We start from the raw sequence: 23,347 nt of genomic DNA on the forward strand, positions 1-23,347 counted from the left end.
ATATGGGGTGCTGTGTGTACAATATGGGGTGCTGTGTGTACAATATGAGGTGCTGTGTGTACAATATGAGGTGCTGTGTGTACAATATGGGGGGCTGTGTGTACAATATGGGGTGCTGTGTGTACAATATGAGGTGCTGTGTGTACAATATGGGGGGCTGTGTGTACAATATGGGGGGCTGTGTGTACAATATGGGGTGCTGTGTGTACAATATGAGGTGCTGTGTGTACATTACATAGTAAGGTTGAATAAAGACACCAGTCCATCCAGTTCAACCTAAGTGAGTGTGGGTGCATGTCTACAATTATCTCTATTTAAGGTACCCATATAGCGCTGTCAATTTACGCAGCACTCCACACATACATCGCACCCTATCCTCAAGGAGCTTACAATCCAAGGTCACCAACTTGCATTCATACATACTAGGGCCAATTTTGGACAGAAGCAAATTAACCTACCAGCATGTCTTTGGAGTGTGGGAGGAAACCGGAGCACCCGGAGGAAACCCACGCAGGCACAGGGAGAACATGCAAACTCCAGGCAGGTAGTGTCGTGGTTGGGATTTCATAGCATATTTAAGTATACCATCAATTGAAGATCGAGTACAGCCGGGCTGGCATGAGAGGCATCCTTTTTTACATATATTGTATATTCACATCAGTCCCGGCCCTCAGCTTACAGTCGAAGGTCCTTAACTCGCATTCATACATACACATTTAGACAGGAGCCACTTAACCTCCCAGCATGCCCTTGGAGTGTGGGAGGAAACAGGAGTACCCGGAGGAAACCCACGCAGGCGCAGAGAATCTGCAAACTCCAGGCTGGTAGTGCCATTGTTGGGATTCAAATCGGTGACCCCTAGTGCTGCTGGGTGGAAGTGCTCACCACTTCTTTTCAGTCAGGTGTTAGGCTTTGTTCGTGCAGGGGTACTTAAAGCGGAGTTGTCACCCCCCCAAATTAAAAGTGAGTAGCTACACATACTGTAGATGCTGACTTTTAATATTAGGACTAGGGTTGCACCGATACCGAGTATTTACAGAAGTATCGGTACTCGTGCAAATGCACCAATACTTTCAGGCTTGGATCTTTGAGCTGTCAGTGGGGTCTCCCTTGTTGACAGCTGAAGTGTTAAAAAAGAAGTCCGTTAATTGGAGTTGTCAAAAAAAAAAAAAAGCAGACGGCAATGTTTATTAACAACATCGCTCAGCCGCTGAAACACTAAAATAAAAAGAAACATTGTTTCTTTTTGTATCTTTCTGTTTCTTCATCTGCAGATCAAAGGGATGAACAAATGTTCCTTCTGTTTAACCCTTTAATAACCCTTAATTTACTCTAATCAGCCTTAATTAACTCCCTATTCTCCTCCATTTAATTATTATTTACCTGCTTTTTTTTTTTTTTGTTCACGTCTATTTTATAAACGATAACAATGAAACATATTTTTTTTTGTTTGCTTTCTTAGTGAATATTTTTACACATATATATTAACATATATTTACACAGTTCACATTGAAAAAGTGCAAAATTACAAAAAAAAAAATCACTTTCATTTGTAAATAACTTTTCAGTGCTTTGTACCATTGCTGACGGCTGAAGTGAAAACAAAACAGTTGCGGTCGGTATCAGTAATTGGTATCGGCGAGTACTAAAAAAAAAAGTATCAGTACTCGTTGTACAAAAAAAAAAATGGTATTGTTGCGTCCCTAATTAGGACACCTACCTGTCCCAGAATCCAGCAATGTCGGGTGCTGTCGCCGCCATTGTCGGTAGGAGGCCCCCCAGCATTGAAGCCTTGTGGCTTCGCGGCTGGGTCCCTGCTGCGCATGCACGAAGAGCACTGCTCTCTCTTACTGGCCCGGCTGCAGGGGAAGAAGGAGGGGGGCCGGACTTGTGACGTACCTCACCGCGGCGAGGTCTGACGGAAGCGGGGACAGGGTACCTGTCAGACGGGTACCAAATGTGGCACCGGATGGGGGGGGGGGGACAGATAAGTGCAAGTTCCACTATTGGGTGGAACTCCGCTTTAAGTGTACACCCATGTGGGGGTTGTGTTTGCCCACAGGCAGTCCCACTCATGTCATTTTGGATGCATCGGCTACATGAACACAGCCACTGCTTCCAGTTAGCGGTGTGGATGCCGGTGTGCGTCCCCAAACCGACAGTGTATGTTCAGGAAATGTCCCCACACCTCCACAGATGTCAGAATGGGAGCATTCATGGAGTCCCAATTGACATGAGTGGGACTGCCTGTACAAGGATGCATTCCTAAAATGAAAAAAGGAATGAGTGCCCGCTGTCCGCAATGATGCAGCTCTTGGTGGGAGAGTACAATTTTTGTTTTTTGCAAATGATAAAAAGTACAGATCAAGCCAACGCGTTTCGTGGGAATTGCCTCCTCCTTTCTTCAGGGCTGACCTGCACTACCAGAGATGGGTGGACTCCGCGTAGTACCAGAATTTTCTGTGGTGGCAAATGCCAGCTTACGTGAGGCATAGGCAAAAGGAAGCCTTACCCTTTTTGCCTCTGCATCACAGCAAGCTGGCATTCTACCGTAGCGTACAAGAGCCCTGAAGAAGGGGGAGGCAATTCCCTCGAAACACATTGGCTCCGTCTGTATGTTTTTACACTTGCAATAAGCAATTGTATTCTTCCACCAAGAGTTGCATTATTGCAGGGACACCGGGCGCTCCTTCTTTCTCATTGCTCTCCCCCCCCCCCCCTCACTTACCTGAGCCCCTCATTCGATCCAGCGCCGTGCACGTCTGCAGCTCTTCTCTCCCCTCATTTCCAGGTCTCGCTGGCTTTGCTGGGGCACCAGGAGCCATTGACTTCCGCTGCTGTCAATCAAAGCCAGTGAGGAGGGAGTGGGGGACGGGGCCGAGCCCCCCGCTGTCTGTGTCAATAGATGCAGCAGCGAGGCTCGTGAGTGAGCACGCGCGTGTGCCCCAATGGGAAGCGGCTTCCCGTGGGGGGCACTGGACAGGGAGGAGGAGCCATGAGCAACAACAGAGGGACCCGAGAAGGGGAGGTTCGGGGCCGCTTAGGTAAGTACTACTTGTGTGTTTTTTTTACCTTTCTTCCAGTTTTAACACACTTGATAACTATTATGTTTCCATCACTGAATGATCTTTGTTTTCTTCATTCTAGGTACATTCCATTTTTCCTGATCCTGTTCATCTATTTCTCCGGCTGTTTCACAACAGTGAGAGGTGAAAGCAGAATGCCGCTGTCAGCCTGGTCTCTGCTGGGCCCCAGTAGTCTGTATTACTGGTAGGTGTGGTGGACTCTTTGTATGTAACATATGCTGGAATGTATACAGGCTCCACTCCTTGTATCTGTGTCCTAGAGAAGCCGGTGTTTCATCAGATTAGGCGACCCGTCAGAATGTGTAACCGGAAGTGACGTTCCGTCGCCACCATCTTGCTACACCCCGCACTCCTCCATAGTAAGGATACACTGAGAAGGGGGAAAGCGGACATCTTGTTACACCCACCGGAGTTTTGCATTTTACACTTATTTTTAAAAGTAAAGTGAGTTTCTATAGTGAAATACAGAACTTGGAACTCCGTCTGGCTGGTTAGATGTTGAATTTTAAAAGCAGCGAACTTCTGTCAGATTAGCAAACCTAGAAGATGAGCGGGCTCGCCGCTGCTTTAAAAATTAAAAGCAGCAGTAAACCCATAGTGGTAACCTGTAAAGGCTTTTAAAGCGTCGACTATGGATAGTAACATTTATGTTGTTTGACGCCGTTGTGCGGGCTTGCTCAAATTTAAAGCTTGAAATTTTTGTATCTGCTGAGGGAAGTTTAAGGAAAAACATTTTTTTCACAGCCCCCCTCCCCTGCAGAGCATACAGTCCCCCATCCCAGTACACAGTCCCCCTCCCCCGGCACAGTACACAGCCCTCCCATCCAGCATACAGCCCCCCATCCCAGTACACAGTCCCCCATCCCAGTACACAGTCCCCCTCCCCCGGCACAGTACACAGCCCTCCCATCCAGCATACAGCCCCCCATCCCAGTACACAGCCCCCCCCCCCCTCCAGTACGCAGTCCCCAATCCCAGTACACAGTCCCCCTCCCCTGGCACTGTACACAGCCCTCCCATCCAGCATACAGCCCCCCCCCCCATCCCAGTACACAGTCCCCCATCCCAGTACACAGTCCCCCTCCCCCGGCACAGTACACAGTCCTCCCATCCAGCATACAGCCCCCCATCCCAGTACACAGTCCCCCATCCCAGTACACAGTCCCCCTCCCCCGGCACAGTACACAGCCCTCCCATCCAGCATACAGCCCCCCATCCCAGTACACAGCCCCCCCCCCCCTCCAGTACGCAGTCCCCAATCCCAGTACACAGTCCCCCTCCCCTGGCACTGTACACAGCCCTCCCATCCAGCATACAGCCCCCCCCCCCATCCCAGTACACAGTCCCCCATCCCAGTACACAGTCCCCCTCCCCCGGCACAGTACACAGCCCTCCCATCCAGCATACAGCCCCCCATCCCAGTACACAGCCCCCCCCCCCCTCCAGTACGCAGTCCCCAATCCCAGTACACAGTCCCCCTCCCCTGGCACTGTACACAGCCCTCCCATCCAGCATACAGCCCCCCCCCCCATCCCAGTACACAGTCCCCCATCCCAGTACACAGTCCCCCTCCCCCGGCACAGTACACAGTCCTCCCATCCAGCATACAGTCCCCCATCCCAGTACACAGTCCCCCTCCCCCGGCACTGTACACAGCCCTCCCATCCAGCATACAGCCCCCCATCCCAGTACACAGCCCCCCCCCCCCCTCCAGTACGCAGTCCCCAATCCCAGTACACAGTCCCCCTCCCCTGGCACTGTACACAGCCCTCCCATCCAGCATACAGCCCCCCCCCCATCCCAGTACACAGTCCCCCTCCCCCGGCACAGTACACAGTCCTCCCATCCAGCATACAGTCCCCCATCCCAGTACACAGTCCCCCTCCCCCGGCACTGTACACAGCCCTCCCATCCAGCATACAGCCCCCCATCCCAGTACACAGCCCCCCTCCAGTACGCAGTCCCCAATCCCAGTACACAGTCCCCCTCCCCTGGCACTGTACACAGCCCTCCCATCCAGCATACAGCCCCCCCCCATCCCAGAACACAGCCCCCCATCCCAATACACAGTCCCCCATCCCAGTACACAGTCCCCCCCCCCCCCCCATCCAGTACACAGTCCCCCTCCCCTGGCACTGTACACAGCCCTCCCATCCAGCATACAGCCCCCCATCCCAGTACACAGCCCCCCCCCCCTCCAGTACACAGTCCCCCATCCCAGTACACAGTCCCCCTCCCCTGGCACTGTACACAGCCCTCCCATCCAGCATACAGCCCCCCATCCCATTACACCCCCCCCCCTCCAGTACACAGTCCCCCTCCCCCGGCACTGTACACAGCCCTCCCATCCAGCATACAGCCCCCCATCCCAGTACACAGTCCCCCATCCCAGTACACAGTCCCCCATCCCAGTACAACACAGTCCCCCATCCCAGTACACAGCATTCCCATCCAGCATACAGTCCCCCATCACAGTACATAGCCCCCCATCCAGTACACAGCCCCCCTCACCCGGCACAGTACACAGCCCCCCCATCCAGCATACAGCCCCCCTGCATAGTACACAGCCCCCCTGCCCTCCCAGGAGACCCCCAGTCTCCTGGGACAGCACTGCCAGCATACTTTACAGTTAAGAAAAAAATCACTGCCAGCCCCTTCTACACGGCTCCTCCTGTGTCACTCATACTGTAAAACGAAGCTTCTATATATCTCATTAGCTGTTTTTTTTTCACTGACCTGGTCACATGACTGGTCTCCTCTGATGTTACATAGATGTTACATACAGTTCAATCTCTGTATTTGCAGACGATACTAAGCTAAGAAGGGCAATAACTTCTCCGCAGGATGTGGAAACCTTGCAAAAAGACCTGAACAAATTAATGGGGTGGGCGACTACATGGCAAATGAGGTTCAATGTAGAAAAATGTAAAATAATGCATTTGGGTGGCAAAATTCTGAATGCAATCTATACACTGGGGGAGAACCTCTGGGGGAATCTAGGATGGAAAAGGACCTGGGGGTCCTAGTAGATGATAGGCTCAGCAATGGCATGCAATGCCAAGCTGCTGCTAACAAAGCAAACAGAATATTGGCATGAAAAAGGGGATCAACTCCAGAGATAAAACGATAATTCTCCCGCTCTACAAGACTCTGGTCTGGCCGCACCTGGAGTATGCTGTCCAGTTCTGGGCACCAGTCCTCAGGAAGGATGTACTGGAAATGGAGCGAGTACAAAGAAGGGCAACAAAGCTAATAAAGGGTCTGGAGGATCTTAGTTATGAGGAAAGGTTGTGAGCACTGAACTTATTCTCTCTGGAGAAGAGACGCTTGAGAGGGGATATGATTTCAATTTACAAATACCGTACTGGTGACCCCACAATAGGGAGAAAACTTTTTCGCAGAAGAGAGTTTAATAAGACTCGTGGCCACTCATTACAATTAGAAGAAAAGAGGTTTAACCTTAAACTACGTAGAGGGTTCTTTACTGTAAGAGCGGCAAGGATGTGGAATTAACTTCCACAGGCGGTGGTCTCAGCGGGGGGCATTGATAGTTTCAAGAAACTATTAGATAAGCACCTGAATGACCGCAACATACAGGGATATACAATGTAATACTGACACATAATCACACACATAGGTTGGACTTGATGGACTTGTGTCTTTTTTCAACCTCACCTACTATGTAACTATGGTCATGTGACTGCTCTCCTCCTCTTCCAATCCAAAGCTACACGAGGAGGAGGAGGAGGAGAGCAGCCCAAAAAAAAACAAGCTGTTGAGATACCCCGGTTGGTAAAACATTTTAACGGCTTATAACACGCAGGCACTGTTTACCCTCCGTTTTCAGGAGGAAAAGGTGCGTGTTATACGCCGATAAATACGGTATTTACGTGGTGTAACATCATCTTTTATATTTTACCCACAAATTTGGCTTATGTATTGTTTTCTTTTGTATTAAAAAAAAATTGCATTTAAAAAAACCGCTGTGAAAACGGTGTGACTTAATAACCCACTAACTTATTCTGCATTTTAAAAAATATACATAATGTTTGGGGGTAATGTACAAAAAATATACATACATCTACATAATGTTTGGGGGTTCTAAGAAATTTTCTAGCAAAAAAATAAAAAACACTAAAAACTTTAAGTTGGCATTAAGCCCCTTTTTGTTTTTACAAGCCCCAGCTTATTCCTAAAGGCACCTCTACCTAATAAAAAAAACACAAACCATCCATATTTTCCAACAGGCTGGATGCCGAGTGAGGGAAAGATGGCTCCACACCATTGGATGGCAGAAGCGACGTCAAACGTCACTTCCACCCAATGGCCTTTTTGCAAAAAAAAAAAAAAAAATGTACATTTCTTCTTTTTTTTTTTTTTTTTTTTTTTTTTTTTTTTTTTGCATTTTAGTGTAAATATGTTTACATTCCTTGTAATAGGAATAAAAGTGACACAAACTTTTTTTTTTTTTAAAAGGACAGTGTAAAAATAAAAAGTAAAGTAAAAAAAATAAAATAATGTAAAGCGCTCCATCCCACTGAGCTCATGTGCAGAAGCGAAAGCATACCGAAGTCGCACCCGCATATGAAAACAGTGTTCAAACTACACATGTGAGGTATTCCCGCGATCGTTAGAGTGAGAGCAATAATTCTAGCCCTAGACCTCCTCTGTAAATCAAAACTAGACATTTTTAAACCTTGGAGATTTTTAAGGGTAAAAGTTTGTCGCCATTCCACGAGCGGGCGCAAGTTTGAAGCGTGACATGTTGGGTATCAATTTACTCGGCGTAACATTATTTTTCACAATATCAAAAAAAATTGGGCTAACTTTACTGTTGTCTTACACTTTTTTGCCTTAAAAAAAAAAAAAATTTCCAGAAAAAATTGCGCTTGTAAGACCGCTGCGCAAATACGGTGTGACATAAAGTATTACAACAACCGCCATTTTATTCTCTAGGATGTCTGAAAAAAATAAATAAAATGTTTGGGGGTTCTAAGTAATTTTCTAGCAAAAAAATAAAAAAGATTTTAACTTGTAAACACCAAGTCTGAAAAATAGGCCCAGTCCCTAAGTGGATGTACGCTCCAGGATGCACATGAAGGTCTGTACAACTGGCAGCCTATTATTGAATGTATCGGCCTGCAGGGCAGGCCCCTTCGCACGGGCATACAGAATGCTACACATTCGTGAATGAGGCCTAAAATGTCTCCATATGCTGGAGCATGAACAGTACCCTTCACTGGAAGTACCTGAACTCAATCATTTTGAGGGCTGGCCACATACTTTTGGTGAGATTGTCCACCCTCATACTTTTGGTGAGATGTCCGCTTTTGGCCACATAGTGTATTACTGTATGTATTCTGCTATGTTTTACTCAGCAGTCTTTTCACTTGTTTTGTCTTGCAGGTACCTGGTAACTGAGGGCCAGATCTTCATCATCTTCATCTTCACCTTCTTCGCAATGCTGGCCCTCATCCTACACCAAAAGCGTAAGGGCTTTCGTCTGGACAGTAACGGCCTCTTCTTGCTGCTCTCCTTTTCAGCGACTTTGGTCCTCATCGCGGTTTGGATTGTGTGGCTGTGGAATGATAAGATATTGCGCAAGAAATACCCCGGGGTTATCTATATTCCAGAGCCCTGGGCCTTCTATACATTGCACATCAACAGCCTGCACTGATGGTGGTCGGGTCTGGTTATTGCTCTGTAAGCTCCTAAAGAGTGGACCTCAATGTAGACATCTCCTAGTCAGTCTTTTGTCACCCCCAGTAGAAGGGGTGAAGTATAGGAAACCCTTCTTCCTTTCTTCAAACAATAGTAGAGTGAATGTTTTTTTTTTTTTTTTTTTTAATATAACGATTAAGTCTATTTTAATATTTTATTAACTGCTTCAGTCAGAAGTGGTACTTTTTAGACCATTACGATGGGAATTTTGCAGAAAGGAATTTTACATTTTTGACTTAGGGGTTAATTATACACAAAACTGACTCAGATGCTGGGCTGTTAGTGTAGAGTTGAAGAACAGATTTTATCTCTGTGGCAATGACAGCTCTCACCTGAGTGGCACTATATGGGCAAAAGTATGTGGACTTCCCTCCAAATTATTGAGTTCAGGCGTTTCTTGAAGGGTACGGTTAGTGCTACACCATACAAGCACATTTTAGACAGTTGTACACTTTAGACCTTGTAGGGACAGTTTGGGGAAGACCCTTTTCTGTTATAACATGACTGTGCCCTTTGCACAAAACCAGGTCCATAAAGACATGGCTTAATGAGTTTGGTGTAGAAGTGCCCTGCACGGAGCCCCGACCTCAACCCTTCGGAGCCCCGACCTCAACCCTTCGGAGCCCCGACCTCAACCCTTCGGAGCCCCGACCTCGACCCATCTGCGCCCAGAGCCCCGACCTCGACCCATCTGCGCCCAGAGCCCCGACCTCGACCCACCCGCGCCCAGAGCCCCGACCTGGGCCCCACTTAGTGCGCAGAGCCCCGACCTGTACCCCACCACATTGGGTTTTTACACACACTGTGTGTGTAAATCTGACAAGTGCACCCATCGGCGAACCTGGGATTGGCATGACGGGTGCCGCAGAGGGAAGGGAGATCCTTGAACGTCCTTTCATTGATCTCCCTTTTCCTGCTAATGACCCAGAAGCAATGTGTAAAAGGTCACTTCCAGGTCCTGGTGTCATTTTCCCCAGACAGTATGGCCGGGGGAATAAGCTAATGAGGTGGAATCTACACTCTTATTAGCTTCATTAGAGGGCAGGTGAGACATCTGGGGTATTTTAGACCCATCACATAGATGACCTTTTTGTCCTTTTTTACTAAAGATTTTAGTAAAAAAAAAAAACAGTTTTTAAAAGTGTAAAAATTGATTACAACCAAGGACGTAACCTTCTTCAATAACCCACCGCCCCCATCCCCCCTCCACCCCAAGAATTTTTCTTTTTTAATGCAAAACAGCACTGGCAGCGAAAGGGATTAAGCTGCAAAGGAAGGAAGGAAGGGCGGGCAATTCCATATTTATGCCCATGGTTTTGGAAATGGGTTGTCCAGCAAGTTAAAAATAGGTGTGAAGCTCAAATGTCCACAGACTTTTGGCCATATAATGCAGCTCAGTCCACGTGCCATGGCCATGGTTTTATTTTGGGAGTTATTTACTAAACCCGGAGAGTGCAAAATCGGATGCAGCTCTGCATCGAAAACCAATCAGCTTCCAGATTTTATTGCCAACGCTTAGCCACTTGACCTCCGGAAAATCACCCACCCCCCTTCACGACCAGCCCATTTTTTGCGTTACAGCACTGCATTACTTTAATTGACAATTACGCGGTCGTGCGACGCTGTACACAAATAAAATTTGTCCTTTTTTTTTCCCCCACAAACTGAGGGACTCCGTTCCCGAGTCTTTCCGAGTTCAGCCGAGATGTCCCCAAGTGTTTCCGAGGCTCTCCAGTGCCCCCCCCCCCACCTCTGGCCACATGCGGTATTGCATGCAATAGAAGTCAATGCAGAATGAATTATCTTTGTTTCCATTGACTTCTATGGGGAAACTCGCTTTGATATGCGAGTGCTTTGGATTACAAGCAACAAGGAACGGATTATGCTCGTAATCCAAGGTTCACTGAGAATATATATATATATATATATATAATATTTCTGCACAGGAGGGCCGCCCTGTAACATTATATCTTTAAGCGGTTAATTGAATAAGCTGAGGTTACAAGCTGATTGGCTGCCATGCACAGCTGCCCCAGATTCTGAGTTCTCTAGATTTAGTAGATCATCCCCGGTGTCTCGGAGTCAGGAACTCTGGCAGCGCCCCCAAGAGGTGAAGGCAGGCAGACAGTGACTGAGTCTATGGCATCCACTCACAACTGCTGTATCAGATTCTGGGCGGACACTTCAGTATTGCACCTAAAAGCAAACTTTTATTATATTGCAGGTTACCAACTCTTAGATGTGATGGCTGCATTTGTTTTCTTTTTTAGGCTTTCGTTCTTCTTTTGTTCACCTGGTGATCCGGCCAGTGGGTGTGTCTTTCAAAAGAACAAACTGTCCTGCAGATGTGACAGACCACTGACAGGGGTGCTTATAATCAGCATTTATTTATTTATGTAAAACCTTTATCACAAAAGGGGGAATTTTTTTTTTTTTTTTTTTTTTTTTTTTTTTTTTTTTTTACTGTGCTTATAAAGTGTTATATGGAGTTAGGCTTTGGTTTGTTAGTGTATTTAAATCTAACACTCCCCCCCCCCCCCCCAGACTGTCAGTGCTCTTGTCTGCTGTGCTCCTTCATCCAGAGTGGGGGGGGCGCTCTAATACAGAAAGTGTGTTACTGGACAGAAAAAAAAGCCTACAAAAAAAAAAAGAAAACTAATGCAGTCATCACATCTGATTGGTGAGCTGCAACATGATGTTTTGGGGGTTAATACCACTTTATTAAAATTCTGCACAAATCCTACAGAGTGATACATCGGAGGGAGTTCTGTATCTTCCATGACGTTCTGGAGATCAAAGCTGCATGAAGAGTCTTCCAGCAAAAGGCAGCGATTGCATTACAATCAGTTCTATACAGGATATGCAATGTACATGAATATATATTTCAGAATAAAATCTATATTTTCATTTTACTGAAGAAAATTATTTTCAATAGGAAAAATACAGTTTTTTGTTTTTTTTTTGTTTTTTTTTTGTTTTTTTTTCCCCTCACTGGTTCATTTCATTGTGGCTTCTAAAGAATTGTGTTGAAATTTCAATGAAAATGCTGTTTTGTTTTTTTTTGCTGTGTTTTTTTTTTTTTTTTTTTTTTTTTTTTTTTTCTTCTCTCCATCTGGTATTACTGCCCACATGAGGTGGAAAGTTTTTTTTTTTACCCTTTAAGGGGCCAGTTCACACCGCATGCAGTTCATTATGTTTTTTATTTTTTTTTTCCTGCATTAAAACGCATGGAAAGTCGGTTATATGGTCTTCAATGGCATAGTTCACACCAGTGCAGTCAGTTCCAGAAAAAAAGAAGTAGAACAAGCTGCATTTTTTCTGCAATGGACTGTACTGGAACGCTGTAAAACTCACTGGAACGCACCAAAACGACACTGGAACGCACATGTCCTTATTTTAGGTCAATGAATGAATGATTTGTAAAGCGCTGCAAATGCGAACTGAATCGCCTCAAGGCGCTGATGCGTTGTGTTGTCAGCTTCATTAGAAGAGGTAAGTCTTGAGTTTTTTCCTGAATGCCAGATGGTTTTCTTCCAAGAAAAAAAGGGGGAAAAATTGCACTGGACTGCATCAAAAACACGGAAAAAACGCGCATGCAGAAAAGCATCCAGACTGCGATTCTATGGTGTGAACTGGCCCTCAATGCATCAGTCTGTGTGCAGCTCCCTCCCTAGACCACCCCTTGTACTTACCTGAGCCTGATGTCAATCCGGCGCTGTGCATGAGAGCACCATTTCTGCGCTCTCTTTCTCTGTGTGTCTCTCTCCCCCTCGCTCTGTCTATGAGGAAGCCATTGGCTCCCACTGCTGTCAATCAAAGCTAGTGAGGAGGAACCGGGGCGGGGTCAAGCTACACTGTGTGTGTAAATAGACGCACGGAGCATGGCTCAGGAGCGAGCCTGCATGAGTGCCCCCATAGCAAGCGTCTCTCTCTCAATCGGTCTTTCTCTCTTGGTCTGTCTGTCTGTTTCTCTCTCTTTCGGTCTGTCTCTCGGTCTGTGTCTCTCTCTCTCTTTCTCTTTCTGTGTCTCTCCTGGTCTGTCTCTCTCACTGTCACTTGCTCTCTCTGTCTGTCTCTCTCTCCCTCTCTATGAGGCAGCCATTGGCTCCCGCTGCTGTCAATCACAGCTAGTGAGTAGGAACCGGGGTGGGGTCAAGCTGCACTGTGTCTGTTTCTCTCTCGCTCTGTCTGTGTGTCTCTCTCTCTCTCTCTCTCTCTCTCTCTCTCTCTCGCTCTGTCTGTGTGTGTGTCTCTCTCTCTCTCTCTCTCGCTCTGTCTGTGTGTGTGTGTCTCTCTCTCTCTCTCTCGCTCTGTCTGTGTGTGTCTCTCTCTCTCTCTCTCGCTCTGTCTGTGTGTGTGTGTCTCTCTCTCTCTCTCTCGCTCTGTCTGTGTGTGTCTCTCTCTCTCTCTCTCTCTCTCTCTCTCTCTCTCTCTCTCTCTCTCTCTCTCTCTCTCTCTCTCTCTCTCTCTCTCTCTCTCTCTCTCTCTCTCTGTCTCTCTGTCTCTCTGTCTCTCTGTCTCTCTCTCTCTCTCTCTCTGTGTCTCTCTCTCTCTCTCGCTCTGTCTGTGTGTGTGTGTGTCTCTCTCTCTCTCGCTCTGTCTGTGTGTGTGTCTCTCTCTCTCTCTCGCTCTGTGTGTGTGTCTCTCTCTCTCTCGCTCTGTCTGTGTGTGTGTCTCTCTCTCTCTCGCTCTGTCTGTGTGTGTGTCTCTCTCTCTCTCTCTCTCGCTCTGTCTGTGTGTGTGTCTCTCTCTCTCTCTCTCTCGCTCTGTCTGTGTGTGTGTCTCTCTCTCTCTCTCTCTCGCTCTGTCTGTGTGTGTGTCTCTCTCTCTCTCTCGCTCTGTCTGTGTGTGTCTCTCTCTCTCGCTCTGTCTGTGTGTGTCTCTCTCTCTCGCTCTGTCTGTTTGTGTGTCTCTCTCGCTCTGTTTGTGTGTCTCTCTCGCTCTGTCTGTGTGTGTGTGTCGCTCGCTCTGTCTGTGTCGCTCTGTCTGTGTCTCTCTCTCGCTCTGTCTCTCTCTGTCTGTCGCTCTGTCGCTCGCTCTCTCTCTCTGTCACTCGCTCTGTCTCTCTCTCTCTCGCTCTGTCTCTCTCTGTCTGTCGCTCGCTCTCTCTCTCTGTCACTCGCTCTGTCTGTCTCTCTCGCTCTGTCTGTCTCTCTCGCTCTGTCTGTCTCTCTCGCTCTGTCTGTCTCTCTCGCTCTGTCTGTCTCACTCTGTCTCTCGCTCTGTGTCGCTCTCTCGCTCTGTCTGTTGCTCTTGCTCTGTCGCTCGCTCTGTCTGTGTCTCTCGCTCGCTCTGTCTATGAGGCAGCCATTGGCTCCCGCTGCTGTCAATCACAGCTAGTGAGGAGGAATCGGGGTGGGGTCAAGCTGCACTGTCTGTTTCTCACTCACTCTGTTTCTCTGTCGCTCGCTCGCTCTGTCTGTCGCTCGCTCGCTCTGTCTGTCTGTCGCTCTGTCTGTCTGTCGCTCTGTCTGTCTGTCGCTCGCTCTGTCTGTCTGTCGCTCGCTCTGTCTGTCGCTCGCTCGCTCTGTCTGTCACTCGCTCTTTCTGTCTGTCGCTCGCTCTCGCTCTGTCTGTCGCTCGCTCTCGCTCTGTCTGTCGCTCGCTCTCGCTCTGTCTGTCGCTCGCTCTCGCTCTGTCTGTCGCTCGCTCTCGCTCTGTCTGTCGCTCGCTCTGTCTGTGTCTCGCTCTGTCTGTGTCTCGCTCTGTCTGTGTCTCGCTCTGTCTCTGTCGCTCGGTCTGTCTGTGTCTCTGTCGCTCGGTCTGTCTGTGTCTCTGTGGCTCGCTCTGTCTGTGTCTCTGTGGCTCGCTCTGTCTGTGTCTCTGTCGCTCGCTCTGTCTGTGTCTCAGTCGCTCGCTCTGTCTGTGTCTCAGTCGCTCGCTCTGTCTGTGTCTCAGTCGCTCGCTCTGTCTGTGTCTCAGTCGCTCGCTCTGTCTGTGTCTCAGTCGCTCGCTCTGTCTGTGTCTCAGTCGCTCGCTCTGTCTGTGTCTCAGTCGCTCGCTCTGTCTGTGTCTCAGTCGCTCGCTCTGTCTGTGTCTCAGTCGCTCGCTCTGTCTGTGTCTCAGTCGCTCGCTCTGTCTGTGTCTCAGTCGCTCGCTCTGTCTGTGTCTCAGTCGCTCGCTCTGTCTGTGTCTCTGTCGCTCGCTCTGTCTGTGTCTGTCGCTCGCTGTGTCTGTGTCTGTCGCTCGCTCGCTGTGTCTGTGTCTGTCTCTCTCGCTCGCTGTGTCTGTGTCTGTCTCTCTCGCTCGCTGTGTCTGTGTCTGTCTCTCTCGCTCGCTGTGTCTGTGTCTGTCTCTCTCGCTCGCTGTGTCTGTGTCTGTCTCTCTCGCTCGCTGTGTCTGTGTCTGTCTCTCTCGCTCGCTGTGTCTGTGTCTGTCTCTCTCGCTCGCTGTGTCTGTGTCTGTCTCTCTCGCTCGCTGTGTCTGTCGCTCTCGCTCGCTGTGTCTGTGTCTGTCTCTCTCGCTCGCTCTGTCTGTGTCTGTCGCTCTCGCTCGCTCTGTCTGTGTCTGTCGCTCTCGCTCGCTCTGTCTGTGTCTGTCGCTCTCGCTCGCTCTGTCTGTGTCTGTCGCTCTCGCTCGCTCTGTCTGTCTGTCGCTCTCGCTCGCTCTGTCTGTCTCTGTCTCTCTCGCTCGCTCTGTCTGTCTCTGTCTCTCTCGCTCGCTCTGTCTCTGTCTCTCTCCCTACTCACTGGCTCAGAGGCAGCCATTTGCTTCCGCTGCTGTCAATCACAGCGAGTGAGGAGGAACCAGGGGGCAGGACCCAGCTGCACTGTGTGTGGAAATGGACACACGGCTCAGGGGTGAGCCTGTATGAGTGCCCCCATATCAAGCGCCTTACTATGTGGGCACTCACCAGGAGTCCTGACGGGGGACCCAAGAAGAGGAAGATCAGGACTGCTGTGAAAAATCATTACACAGAGCAGGTAAGTATAACATATTTGTAAAAAATAATCGCTTGAAGTTGGAACACCCCATCTGCCTACTAGTTACAGGTCCATGACTGAGAAAGTAAAGCGGTCGTAAACCTCAGACATGAAATATAAACAAAGCACATCCCTCTATAGTGTGTACTTGTCTCATTCCAGAGCACTAAGTGTCATTTCTTTATGCTGCCTCCTTCCTCTGCTATCAGCATGAGTCACTTCGGACAAGTTTTCCTGACACCAAGAGAAAAAGGGTGACAGGGGAGGGAGCTCCAGCACACAGCCTGTGATTGACAGCCTCTGTTCCTGTGTGCTGTGTGAAGAGGTGTGTCACTTCCCTCCAATCAGCTTTCAGATTTCTACTCACTGAACTGTGCAGAGTGTAACTTTAGCTCTCCACCCCCTTTTTTCTGAATGCTCATACAAGCCTATATATTCTGCACTTTGGCTGTAGAGAAGACTGCAGATAAACAGGTACAACTTATGTAGGAGGATTTGTCTCATTTCTGTGCATCACCTGAGGCCAGTCTCTTCACCGGGAATATGGAAGGGTTTACAACCACGTTAACCACTTCAGCCCGGAGGGTTTTACCCCCTTAATGACCAGGCCATTTTTTGCGATTCGGCACTGCATTACTTTAACTGACAATTGTGCGGTCGTGTGACGCTGTACATAAATAAAATTGATGTCCTTTTTTACCCCACAAATAGAGCTTTCTTTTGGTGGTATTTCATCACCTCTGTGTTTTTTACTTTTTTTTCCGCTATAAACATAAAAAAAAAAAAAAAAACATATTTTTTACTTTCTGCTATAAAACATCCAATAAAAAAAAAAAAACAAATTTCTTCATCAATTTAGGTCAATATCTATTCTGCTACATATTTTTGGTAAAAAAAGATCCCAATAAGCGTATATTGATTGGTTAAAGTTATAGCGTTTACAAACTATGGGATGTTTTTATGGCATTTTTTTTTTTTACTAGTAATGGCAGTGATTTTTAGCAGCACTGCAACATTGTGGCGGACAAATTGGACACCTGACATGTTTGACACTTTTTTGGGGATCAGTGACATTATTACAGTGATCAGTGCTAAAAATATGGGTTAAATGTGGCCCTAGGGTGTGCTTGCTGACTGTGGGGGGGTGCTCTGACTGGGTGAAGACAGAGATCAGAGTTCTGGCTTAGCAGGAACACAAGATCTCGATCTTCTCCCCTGTCAGAACGGCGATCTGCCTCTCCTGGGAACAATCGTGGATGGCCGGCGGACCCCATGATTGGCATCACCTATGTCCAATCAGCACACGATCGCGCCTGCGCTCCCCCCCCCCCCCCCAAGTGTCTATTGCATGAAGTGACAAACAGGTACGCCGTTTCACGCAATAGAGCCGGCTAGTCGGCGGTCGGAAAGTTGTTAAAGGAGAAGTGTGGTCAAAGCTCTTTTGCCCATGTTTCTCCTGGGGATCACCTAATTCTGCATTCTTGTGTCCCAAATTAGGCTGACAGCGTGCTAAAATGCGCTGTTGGCTGACGCCACGGAGCAGGTCCGTGCTCTACTGCAGGGATATGCAATTAGCGGACCTCCAACTGTTGCAAAACTACACGTCCCATGAGGCATAGCAAGACTCTGACAGCCACACCATGACACCCAGAGGCAGAGGCATGATGGGACTTGTAGTTTTGCAACAGCTGGAGGTCCACTAATTGCATATGCCTGCTCTACTGGGATCCTGACAAAAATATCGGGATCCACCCAGAGGCCTGGACCGGCAGCTGGCTCAGCCTCTCGGGCCTGAGCAAGCCACCCCTGCCCCCTCCACAGCCTGGCACTCCAGTGAGTGCTGGAGGGGCAGAACAGAGAGCCGCTGACTGAGGACTGAGCAATCAGTAGTCATCTGATCGCTCAATTATCAGGGTAGAGCCGGTGGGGGACAGCTGCAGCTTCGGATCAATGCTGCACCCCTCTAGCTGATTATGTATGTTTGTACCCCTACTTCACTTTTAAAACTGCCGGATCCTCGTGACGGCCAGTCAAATATTATTTTCAAGAGGAAAAAAAACGCGCTCATAAAGTGTATATATATCATGAATTAAACATCACCGTGGTGAATAAACAGCTACATTAGATAATTTTTATATAAAAAAGTAAAATAAAATTATGAATTGTGAAGTCAATTAATAAATTCCAAAATGTGAATAACGTCCTCCAGTGAGTATAGAGACGGTTCCTCTCCACCCGCATGCAGGCACACTGCGCACTCACCAGACTTCATTCTCCCCCATAGGAAGTTAGATTGCTGATATGGGAAAATCCAAGTTGTCACACATGGGGGAGGGGTCACAGAAATAAAATCCAAACTGCTGCTGCCATCCATTCAATGTGTATGCAAATATTGTATTAAAAACTCCAGTATTGCCATATAGAGAGAGAGGAAAGAACATTCTCACGGTGTAGTATTTCAAATAGTTTGTTTTAAAAGATAATATTGCACTTACATTGAAAGAAGACAAAGGTCAGCATTTACATAGTATTATATAGTTACATAGTATTACATAGTAGGTGAGGTTGAAAAAGGACACAAGTCCAACCTATGTGTGTGATTATGTGTCAGTATTGCATTGTATATCTCTGTATGTTGCGGTCATTCAGGTGCTTATCTAATAGTTTCTTGAAACTATCGATGCTCCCCGCTGAGAGCACCGCCTGTGGAAGGGAATTCCACATCCTTGCCACTCTTACAGTAAAGAACCCTCTACGTAGTTTAAGGTTAAACCTCTTTTCTTCTAATTTTAATGAGTGGCCACGAGTCTTGTTAAACTCTCTTCTGCGAAAAAGTTTTCTCCCTATTGTGGGGTCACCAGTCCGGTATTTGTACATTGAAATCATATCCCCTCTCAAGCGTCTCTTCTCCAGAGAGAATAAGTTCAGAGCTCACAACCTTTCCTCATAACTAAGATCCTCCAGACCCTTTATTAGCTTTGTTGCCCTTCTTTGTACTCGCTCCATTTCCAGTACATCCTTCCTGAGGACTGGTGCTCAGAACTGGACAGCATACTCCAGGTGCGGCCGGACCAGAGTCTTGTAGAGCGGGAGAATTATCGTTTTATCTCTGGAGTTGATCCCCTTTTTAATGCCAATATTCTGTTTGCTTTGTTAGCAGCAGCTTGTCATTGCTGAGCCTATCATCTACTAGGACCCCCAGGTCCTTCTCCATCCTAGATTCCCCCAGAGGTTCTCCCTCCAGTGTATAGATTGCATTCAGATTTTTGCCACCCAAATGCATTATTTTACATTTTTCTACATTGAACCTCATTTGCCATGTAGTCGCCCACCCCATTAATTTGTTCAGGTCTTTTTGAAAGGTTTCCACATCCTGCGGAGAAGTTATTGCCCTGCTTAGCTTAGTATCGTCTGCAAATACAGAGATTGAACTGTTTATCCCATCCTCCAGATCGTTTATGAACAAATTAAATAGGATTGGTCCCAGCACAGAACCCTGGGGGACCCCACTACCCACCCCTGACCATTCTGAGTACTCCCCATTTATCACCACCCTCTGAACTCGCCCTTGTAGTCAGTTTTCAATCCATGTACTCACCCTATGGTCCATGTCAACGGACCTTAATTTGTACAGTAAACGTTTATGGGGAACTGTGTCAAATGCTTTTGCAAAATCCAGATACACCACGTCTACGGGCCTTCCTTTATCTAGATGGCAACTCACCTCCTCATAGAAGGTTAATGGATTGGTTTGGTAAGAACGATTCTTCATGTATTGGAATTGCCGGTTTGCGCTCCACCTGCGTTCCAGCTGACTGGAAAAGACATATCTCGAACACCACCCAAAGCCATTTCATCAGCCTATCTCCTACAAACAAGCAAGATTTCTGGCTCTCACAGACCTGTATCTTCTTCTTTAGGAGGCTCCTCTGTCCTCCACTCCTTACCTGTATTAATGGCACCTGTTTGAACTTGTTATCAGTATAAAAGACACCTGTCCACAACCTCAAACAGTCACACTCCAAACTCCACTATGGTGAAGACCAAAGAGCTGTTGAAGGACACCAGAAACAAAATTGTAGACCTGCACCAGGCTGGGAAGACTGAATCTGCAATAGGCAAGCAGCTTGGTGTGAAGAAATCAACTGTGGGAGCATTAATTAGAAAATGGAAGACATACAAGACCACTGATAATCTCCCTCGATCTGGGGCTCCACGCAAGATCTCACCCCGTGGGGTCAAAATGATCACAGGAACGGTGAGCAAAAATCCCAGAACCACACGGGGGGACCTAGTGAATGACCTGCAGAGAGCTGGGACCAACGTAACAAAGGCTACCATCAGTAACACACTACGCCACCAGGGACTCAGATCCTGCAGTGCCAGACGTGTCCCCCTGCTTAAGCCAGTACATGTCCGGGACCGTCTGAGGTTTGCTAGAGAGCATTTGGATGATCCAGAAGAGGATTGGGAGAATGTCATATGGTCAGATGAAACCAAAGTAGAACTGTTTGGTAGAAACACAACTCGTCGTGTTTGGAGGAGAGAGAATGCCGAGTTGCAACCAAAGAACACCATACCTACTGTGAAGCATGGGGGTGGCAACATCATGCTTTGGGGCTGTTTCTCTGCAAAGGGAACAGGACGACTGATCCGTGTACATGAAAGAATGAATGGGGCCATGTATCGTGAGATTTTGAGTGCAAACCTCCTCCCATCAGCAAGGGCATTGAAGATGAAACGTGGCTGGGTCTTTCAGCATGACAATGATCCCAAACAAACCGCCCGGGCAACGAAGGAGTGGCTTCATAAGAAGCATTTCAAGGTCCTGGAGTGGCCTAGCCAGTCTCCAGATCTCAACCCCATAGAAAACCTTTGGAGGGAGTTGAAAGTCCGTGTTGCCCAGCGACAGCCCCAAAACATCACTGCTCTAGAGGAGATCTGCATGGAGGAATGGGCCAACATACCAGCAACAGTGTGTGACAACCTTGTGAAGACTTACAGAAAACGTTTGACCTCTGTCATTGCCAACAAAGGATATATAACAAAGTATTGAGATGAACTTTTCATATTCACCAAATACTTATTTTCCACCATAATTTGCAAATAAATTCTTTCAAAAATCAGATAATGTGATTGTCTGGATTTGTTTCCACATTTTGTCTCTCATAGTTGAGGTATACCTATGATGACAATTACAGGCCTCTCTCATCTTTTAAAGTGGGAGAACTTGCACAATTGGTGGCTGACTAAATACTTTTTTGCCCCACTGTATGTGTATAGTTTATACTATAAAAAAAAAAATTGCAGTGCGCCCCTAAAGTGTTCGGGTTTGACTTAAAGAAAAGGAATCGGCATCTCCATAAAGCTGGTCAGCAGAGGGAAGTATGAAGTTCTCTAGAATTTCCTGCTAGAGGGCTGCTCTGACTTTGGGCTTGATAAAACACGGTGGACCAACACCAGCAGATGACGTCTCCCCAAATCATCACTGACTGTGGAAAATGTTGCATTTGATTTGGAAATCGCGGTCCCAGAGTCTGGAGGAGGAGTGGAGAGGCACAGAATCCAAAGTTGGATGAGGTCCAGTGTGAAGTTTCCACAGTCAGTGATGATTTGGGGAGACGTCATCTGCTGGTGTTTGGTCCACTGTGTTTTATCAAGTCCAAAGTCAGAGCAGCTCTCCAGCAGGAAATTCTAGAGAACTTCATACTTCCCTCTGCTGACCAGCTTTATGGAGAAGCTGATTTCATTTTCCAGCACCTGTCCACACTGCCAAAACTACCAATACCTGGTCACATGATCATGGGATCACTGTGCTTGATTGGCCAGTAATCTTGCCTGACCTAAACCCCATAGAGAGTCTGTGGGGAATTGTCAAGAGGAAGATGAGAGACATCAGACCCAACAATGCAGATGATCTGAAGGCCGCTATCAAAGCAACCTGGACTTCCATAACACCTCAGCAGTGCCACAGGCTGATCTCCTCCATACCACGCCGCATTGATGCCGTAATTCATACAAAAGAAGCCCCAACCAAGTATTGAGTGTATCCTATACTGTACATGGACAGACCTCTCACTAAGACAACATTTCTGTATTAAAAAAACAATTTTTTATTGGTCTTATGTCATAATCTAATTTTCTGAATACAGAATTTTGGGGTGTCACTCGCTATAAGCCATAATCATCAAAATTAAAAGAAAAAAATGCTTGAAATATATCACTCTGTGTATGTAATGAATCTATATAAAATATAGGAGTTTCACTTTTTCCAATTGAATTACTGAAATAAATTAACTTTTTAATGATATTCTAATTTTTTAGATTAAACTATTGGGACGCCTGCCTTTACATGCACGTGACCTTAAATAGCCTCCCAGTCTTAGTCCGTAGGGTTCAATATTGAGTTGGCCCACCCTTTGCAGCTATAACAGCTTCAACTCTTCTGGGAAGGCCGTCCACAAGGTTTAGGAGTGTGTCTATGGGAATGTTTGACCATTCTTCCAGAAGAGCATTTGTGAGGTCAGGCACTGATGTTGGATGAGAAGGCCTGGCTCGCAGTCTCCGCTCTAATTCATCTCAAAGGTGTTCTATCGGGTTGAGGTCAGGACTCTGTGCAGGCCAGTCAAGTTCCTCCACCCCAAAAACGCTCCTCCATGTCTTTATGGACCTTGCTTTGTGCACTGGTGCGCAGTCATGTTAGACCAGGAAGGGGCCGTCCCCAAACTGTTCCCACAAAGTTGGGAGCATGAAATTGTCCAAAATGTCTTGGTATGCTGACGCCTTGAGAGTTCCCTTCACTGGAATAAGGGGCCAACCCTTGGGAAAGTGTTCTCCCAGAGCTACACTGATGGCTATCAGGTATAAATAATAGATCTAAGCCCAGGTAGTGCCATACACCTTACTTGCTTTCAGCTGCCCACGGTTAAAATAGCTGCAGCCAGACTCAGTGGAGGGAGATTTCTGCAGCATATTTGGCAAGTACAGAATCACAGTATATATAAAATAATATGCAAAGTGGTTGGAGGGAAGCTTCAGAATGGCAAAATATGTTTTTATTACAAATTATGTGAGCAGATTGCAGTTCCTCTTGAAGTGAAAATGTACACAGCCACTCACCGGTCCCAGGATCCAGCACCCAAGCTGTTTCCTCCCTGTGTCCCTGTACATATACCCGATGCCGCTCTGTACCAGTGAATGTGTTATGGGGCGGTTGGTAAGCGCAAAGCGGTGCATTTTTCGTTCACTAGACTTCAATGGAGAAGCTGCAGTAAAGCATGTAGTGCGTTTTTTCATCTGCTCAACAACAAATTGGGCAAAAAAAAAAAAGCGAAACGCATAAATAACATGGGTGCAAAAACACAAAATGCACTGCAAAAGGCATTCCAGAAACGGATCAAAAGCAAACAGCATAGGCGTGTCAACCAGGCCTCTTAGGGCCCTTCCACACCGAACGCAGTTTGATGCAGTCTGAACTGAACTCCAACTGCACAGACAGCCCAAAATCAAGGTAATCCGATGGGCATGGATCACATCATTGCAGTGTAATTAAAAAAAAAGTAGAGCATGCAGCATTTTTCTGCACAGAAAATGCAGGATATGCGCTACAAATGCACT

General features: G+C 47.1%; 1 protein-coding gene across 1 annotated transcript in view; it reads left to right on the plus strand.

Moving 5' to 3' along the window:
- The window catches only part of CLN6 (CLN6 transmembrane ER protein), a 40,767-nt gene extending 29,038 nt beyond the window's left edge, over positions 1-11,729 (plus strand). The window contains exons 6-7 of the mRNA XM_073618278.1: positions 3,148-3,270; positions 8,493-11,729. Coding sequence (XP_073474379.1) covers positions 3,148-3,270; positions 8,493-8,763 — 394 coding nt within the window. The 3' untranslated portion in view covers positions 8,764-11,729. The remainder of the gene's footprint in view (positions 1-3,147; positions 3,271-8,492) is intronic.
- The last annotated feature ends 11,618 nt before the right edge of the window (positions 11,730-23,347 follow it).

This window comes from Aquarana catesbeiana, linkage group LG03, assembly GCF_042186555.1.
Source record: "Aquarana catesbeiana isolate 2022-GZ linkage group LG03, ASM4218655v1, whole genome shotgun sequence".
NCBI lineage: Eukaryota > Metazoa > Chordata > Amphibia > Anura > Ranidae > Aquarana > Aquarana catesbeiana.